General features: G+C 48.4%; 2 protein-coding genes across 2 annotated transcripts; one reads left to right on the forward strand and one right to left on the reverse strand.

Annotated features, from left to right (window-relative positions):
* Window positions 1-1472, reverse strand: SEPMUDRAFT_158828 (cytochrome P450; the record flags this gene model as incomplete). The annotated part of the gene is made up of 5 exons (XM_016907806.1): window positions 1288-1472; window positions 1145-1263; window positions 661-1086; window positions 574-592; window positions 1-465 (listed from the first exon to the last, which is right to left on the reverse strand). Exons 1-5 carry the CDS (start codon window positions 1315-1317, stop codon window positions 1-3), a joined length of 1059 nt encoding a protein of 352 aa, XP_016757861.1. The 5' UTR covers window positions 1318-1472.
* Window positions 1473-3326: 1854 nt separating this feature from the next.
* Window positions 3327-4505, forward strand: SEPMUDRAFT_111178 (cytochrome P450; the record flags this gene model as incomplete). The annotated part of the gene is made up of 6 exons (XM_016900903.1): window positions 3327-3339; window positions 3372-3382; window positions 3492-3584; window positions 3662-3976; window positions 4047-4337; window positions 4368-4505. The coding sequence occupies 6 exons, from the start codon at window positions 3327-3329 to the stop codon at window positions 4503-4505; spliced, it is 861 nt and encodes a 286-aa protein (XP_016757862.1).
* Window positions 4506-6750: the final 2245 nt, after the last annotated feature.

Raw genomic sequence — 6750 nt, forward strand, 5'->3', positions numbered from 1 at the left:
CTACTTGATAGATAGCAACATGGCCGTTCCTTGCTTGAACAGATATTGCCGGGGACCTTCGCCCGCGTTTCCATCGCAGTGGATGAGGGTGTCTTGCAGAGCACGACGGCGCAATGTGCCCAGTGAAACGAGGCGCTGCGTCTCGCGAAGGACCGAGAGCAAAAGAGGACCCGTTGCGTCGATTTTGCCGACATGGACCAAGACTTTGTCCTTGCCCTCTTCTCTGGACCTTTCGCGAGTAATCACTGATGGTAACTCCTCGCGCAGTCGACCCAAAAGCGTTGGTTGGCTGAAGATGTACATGGCAGTCCAGAACATCGTAGGAACCATGTTCACGAGAGCGCCATGCAGCACGACCACGAAGGTCGCGCCGAGTTCAGTCGGGGTGTAGCCCCTCTCGCGCTGAATATTGGCCAACTGGGTGGTTGTTTCGCCTACTCCGGGGCCGATTGGGGAGGCGATAGGCTAGTCGTGTCCGGCATCAAAGTAGTCTCGCAGGGCGACAACAAGCTTCGCATGGTCTTGCTTAGATCGGCGGGCGGTAAGATCCGTGAGCGAAGCCCGGCCGCTGACGTCTCCAGCTTCGAATCCCCTACAAACTTTATCAGCGTCTCGCGCTGACTTCATCTGCTTCCGCTTCACAATTCACGCCTGGCTTACCAGTATGTATCGATAAGAGACGCATCAATGTTGAACGGATTGTTTTCTCGGCCGAAGAGAGCCGTTGTTGCTGACAGTGTCATCACGCTCCTCAGCCAGTGCCAAGTATCAGCAACAGGCACCGCATCCTCTCCGTCGGGCAGGAGCCGAGCAACCTCACTCAGTGCCACGGCATTCATATCCTCCAAAACGCGGCCATGCATCGTGCTGCTGAACGTCTGAATCACCTCTTCGTGCAAGCCCTCCGCATACGCCTTCTTCGCGCCTGGCGACAGCACATCCATGCGACTGACAAATTCCTTTGCGAATGGAGCGAAGCTGATATCCTTCTTACGAAAGGCTGCATGAACGGCCGACGGCGAGCCTATGATGTACGCTTTGCGAGTGAGCATCGGGATCGTACACACCGAGTAGCCGCTTTGCTCGCTACAGCACTTCAGTCAGCGGTCTGCCACACGAAACCCACGATGCTCCAGCAGCCTACCATATCATCGCGAGATAGTCGTGGCTGTACCACATAAGGCCTATGATGTGGCCAATAAATGGAATCGTCGGTTTGACAAGAGGAGGCTCCCTTGGGTCGAGCTCTATATCGGACAAACGCTACAGCCATAGTCCTAGTAGTACTGCGGCAGCACCAGCGGCGACGGCAAACATGACTCAGGGCTCTGAGTTTCAAAGAAGACTGAAATAGATCGCAGATATGTCTCAGTTGCTGTACCCAATTTGGAGCTTCGGATTGTAGAAGATGGCTACTGTTCATCTCGAGCGATGGACAACATATTATACTGCTCGACGCTATATGCCCAGACGCTCCTGCTTGCTATCTCGGCGCCTCGTTTGCGAGGACTCCAGCGGTCTGTCCTTGATTGACCGGTCCGAGCTGCATGTCCTATCGACGGGCGACGTATCTACAGTCTAGTCTCGCAGCCGCGCACAGCCTCTTGGTTACTTGTACGCGCCTTGCTTGCCGAGCGTAGTTGGATCGATGCACTAGGTTGCGGACTGTGGAGACTACAATCCTTCAAAGATCCTCAACAAAAAAAAAGACTAGCTGCGTACTGAATTGCTCCGTCGGGCATAAGGGCTCCCAGCGACGCACCTGTTCTTATAAGAAACTCGTCAATGCAGGCCTGCCACGTTGAAGCACTCTGAGGTTAGCATTTGACTACACTTGACATCAACGAGCTTGTGTATCGTCAGGCGCTTCGCGTGCTGCCACTTGGAGGAAGTGATCTTTATAGAGGCAGCTTTTGGAGTCAGTCAAGCAACGTTACCTATATGCTTATCAGCAAGAAAGTCTTGACACGGGCGCTAAATGCTGCGAGCGAGACAGAAACAACTACAATAGGCTCGCAAGCTCGATCATAGCTAGTCGGAGTCCTTTCCGAAAGGCACCTACTATAGTTCCCTTACTAGGCCAACAATTGGATCCATTCGTGTAAGGCTATATAACATAGACGACCTCTCTATATAGGACAGCCTCCCGTTGGTTGGGCTATCAAATCGACTGCACTCCGCTTCAACGATATGGCCGCTTACCTACGACGCTGGAAGTGGATAAATGCCAGCTGCATCAGGACACTAGGGAGGCTGTACTGAATTCAATATTCTCTACAACGACATCCCGACAATCAACCACGCCCCAAACCGCGCTCCAAACAGAGTTCTAGATTATAGCGTCTTGCCTGAAGTTGCCTCTTACATCGTGTAGAACAGAGCACTCGCCCCGCTTAGCGTGCTGTGCCGCATTCGACAGCAGATGTACGTAGCAAGCCCGGAGACCATATCGGGAAGAGGAGAAGGTCCGTCAATTGCGATACGCCTTCCCTTCTAGGTTGTCCGAGGGAGCGTCGGTATTTGGCGGTTATGCATCCTGTCCAGCTTAGGAGCCATCTTGCGTAAAGCTCGTACAAGAAGGAATCGGCAGTAAGTAGCGCGGCAGTAGGCAATGTCTTCAGCTTATGTCCTTGCCTTTACTCGGGTCTCTAGACCGGCTACCTACCATCAAAGCTATAGACTGCAATGCATCTTGAACCTTGTCTTGACTATCTACGAGCGATGACTGAAAGCTTCCCCTTCGTCTTCCTAGTCGTGTTGAGCGTAACGTTATTCGCGTGCGCTACAACAATCTTGTTGTCTAAGAATTCAGCCCAAAAGCAATTCTGGAATTCCTAGCTATAGTCTGGTCTACGTAGGACGACAGTCCTAGCAGGACTGAGCGGCAAGATCGACTCTCTGTTCAATACCCGGTTACTCGTTCACAATGGCTACAACAAGGTAGAAATCCATAGAGCTAGTGGCTTGTTGGAACTTGCACTAACGTACCGGACGATGCAGTTCTCGAAGCACAATCTCCTATTTGCTATTCCTTAGTTCAACAGCGACCCTGTACTTATCCTCCTGGCCTCGCATATCTAGGCTCTCGTCCGAAAGTCCGACGATAAGGTAGATTTACCGCTGGTAGCGGAGTTCAGCACCGCGGCGAGATATACGGGAGACTAGTACATCGTCCGCAATCCACGTCACGTCGACCTAGTGAAGCAGCAGCTTACGAGGAAATTACCGTCACTGACTGCTAGCATTACGGAAGAGCTCGCGTTAGGGTTCAACGATGAATGGAAAGGCGAGGCGACCTAATAGAGCACGGTGCCTTTGTTTTCAACATGCACCAAGATCGTGAGTCGTAGTGCCAACCGTGTCTTTTGTAGAACAGAGCTCTGTAAGTTTTGTTATATACCCAAGCCGTCTTCGGGGCTGTAGCGGTGATCAATCTGTTTCCGGCTTAGGGGAAGCTCTTAGTATCTCAGATTGTAACGCTCCCTATATAGATGCATCTCAAGGCCTGCAATCGAATCGCTGCCCCCGTTATCAAGCAGAGACTACAAGCTATCTCCGGCAGAGTAGGCGAGACACACTCGAAGGTAAGGTCAACGTAGAGGAGCCATATATCGACCCGCCGCTAACTGACGATTGGTAGCCAAACGATGCTATGCAATAGCTAATCGAGGACTGCTTCCGGCGGGGCGACAGCTTTGAACTAGACCCGACTATATTATGCCGCCGTCTACTCCGACTCAACATGGCCGCGATTCATACTACCAGCATTTCTATCACGAACGTGCTTCTTGACCTATACACTTTACCCGACGCGTCCGTAGTTGTCGAGGGTCTGCGAGGGGAGTGCAAGCGGGTGCTGTCGGCGCACGAAGGAGTCTGGAGCAAAGCAGCCATCGGCGAGCTTCACCGCGTTGATTCTACGATCAAAGAGTCTATGCGGCTCCGCAGCTTCGGCCTGATTGGTACAAACCGAGTTGTAAGCGTCCCGTAGCCAAACGTTTCAGTACAGAATAGGAGAGATATATACGAGACTTACTTATTGCTAGGTTACTTACGAGAATAGTATCAGGTTCGGCGACGGCACACCAATTCCAGCTGGCGTGCGAATTGCAACGCCTATCGATGCTATCTACCGTAACTCCCAGTTCTACCGGGCGCCGGACGACTTCTATACCTTTCGGTTCTCTGAACAGATCGAGACTAAAGTCACGCTAGTATTGACCAAGAAGCATCATGATACTTGCGGAGACAGTGCCGCAGGAGGCATCTTGGCCAACAGAGAACACGCCCTCGTAACTACTTCCGATACATTTCTCGTGTTTGGTTACGGTCGACATGTATGCCCGGGTCGATTCTTCGCATCGTAGGAGATGAAGCTGATGCTCGCTCACGTCGTTATGCATTACGATTTGCGTATAGAAGGTCCGCGGCCAAAGAATACCGATCTAGGCATTGCGTCTTTACCAAGTCAAAAGGTCAAGATCCAGATAAGGAAGATAGTGTAATTGGTACGGAACTAGAGAGCTCTAAATATACTAAGACTTTAGTCTTCGTTCTATAATCTTTATTCTATAATCTTCGTTCTATAATCTTTATTCTATAATCTTCGTTCTATAATCTTCGTTCTATAATCTTCGTTCTATAATCTTCGTTCTATAATCTTCGTTCTATAATCTTCGTTCTAAAAACATCAATCTTGGACCTATCTAATAGGATATCTAGAGAGCTATAGTTTGCTATAGTTCCCTACTCTAGTTAGGCTTAGCGTAGCCTAGGCAGCTATAGCCTCTAATCTCTATCTATACTCTCTACCATCTAAATTTCTATATTCCCGCTTACTCTTACTCTTATATTGTCTTATTGTATTAATACTATAACAAGGCATTATATTCTAGACTTAACTATTTAAAGGTCGGCTCTCTAGCCTACTATTACGATCGTTACTCTATCTTATTGTTATGTTTTAATCTTGTATTATCCTATTATAGGGAATTATATATAGCAAGAGCAAAAATTCTAAATAGCGGGAGGTCAAATTTGCCTAAGGCATCTTTTGGCTTGCCTATAGTAGTAGGACGTACTGCCGACAGGTAGTCTGCCTGTCTATTGCAGTGTCTATTGCGCCGTATCTATCGTACTTTGTCTATTGCGCCGTGTCTATTCCGCCGTGTCTATTGCTATATCTATTGCTATGTCTATTGCCGTATCTATTTCTCAATTGCCTACCAGCCCTACCTAGCAGGTAGGCCTCGTCATAGGTTGGGTTGGGTATGGGTTGGGTACAACCCAACGTTAATACCCAACCCCGCAAATAAGGTAGGTACCTAGCTTATAAGCTGGGTACAACCCAACGGAAAAAACCCAATAGGTATACCCAATAGGTATTGCGATAGGTATTACGTAAAACCTCTTCTAGATATAGAATAAACATAGTAAGCGCTTCTGGAACAGTAATAAGCCTCGTATATACCGTACTGCCTGAACTCGCTAACAATAGCTGCCGACCATGCCTACCGACTACGAGAATTGGGAAAAAGCAAATTAATTCAGGAGTTTACGGTAAGTACTTCGACATCTCCTTCTATAGCTAATAATACCTGCCGACTATACCTGCCGACCACGAAAATTAGAAAAACTAAATCACTTCAGATCTCAGGCTTATAGTAAATACTTTAACATCTCCTTCTCTAGCCTAGCTAGAACGCGTATCCAGTGTTTAAACCGACTTTCGGTTACTATATGCTGCTGCCTTACTCTCCAGGCCTTACGTATCTCTATTCTTCGCTAGGCCGCTTGGAAAGCCGGCTCCGTCCTTATTAATAATAGGGTCCTTAAACAAGTAGCTCCAAGGATAAAGCGAGCTGAAATTTCTGTCTCTAGTCTGTCTCGTTCGGTAATAGGCTCTTCTATAAGTATACTTAGTATCTTGTCGATACTTCCCCTAGCTACGAATTCTTACGTACCCCGATTATTCGCTTAATCTATAGCCACCGTATACGCTGCCCTTGCTATATCCTCTAATTCTGTCATCTCCTCGTCAAACTCCTGCTGCGACTCCTCTTCTTCATCCTCTCTCTCTACATCTGGTCGACTCTCCTAGAGAGAATTAGGACCCGTCTCCTCCAAATCTGGATAATCGAAAGGATTGTAGTCTTAGCTAAGCGAGATATCTTGATCCTAGGTACCTATATCCTCGTCGCTATACTGAAAATCTGCTTAACTGAGCGGTATACCTAGTTACCTAAAAGGAAAATCTAAATTCTCGAAAGCTATCTCCTCGTCTTCTTCTTCTTAAGTATTAACATAATCGAGGAGAGCCTGGAGATATTTATCCTCTGTCGTTAGGGGTACCGTATTATCGTCCTGAGCATTCTCCTTATTAGCTAGAGGATAACCAGTTTGAACGCTAGGATCAGTATCTGGATCGTATTCCGAGCTCTTATCACCGCTCGAAATTACGATAGTCGCCTGCTTCTCACCGTCTGAATCGTTTAAACCCCTATTATCCTAATCGGCGCTAGGAGGATCTTAATCGTTCCCGTCTGTCTGGCCACCAGTATCTATATTATCCTGATCGGCGCTAGGAGGATCTTGATCGTTCCCGTCTGTCTGGCCACCAGTATCTGTATTATCCTAATCGGTGCTAGGAGGATCTTGATTGTTACCGTCTGTCTAGCTACCGGTGTCGCTATTATCCTAATCGGTGCTAGGAGGATCTTGATTGTTCCCGTCTGTCTGGCCACCGGTGTC

Source organism: Sphaerulina musiva (genome assembly GCF_000320565.1).
Source record: "Sphaerulina musiva SO2202 unplaced genomic scaffold SEPMUscaffold_10, whole genome shotgun sequence".
NCBI lineage: Eukaryota > Fungi > Ascomycota > Dothideomycetes > Mycosphaerellales > Mycosphaerellaceae > Sphaerulina > Sphaerulina musiva.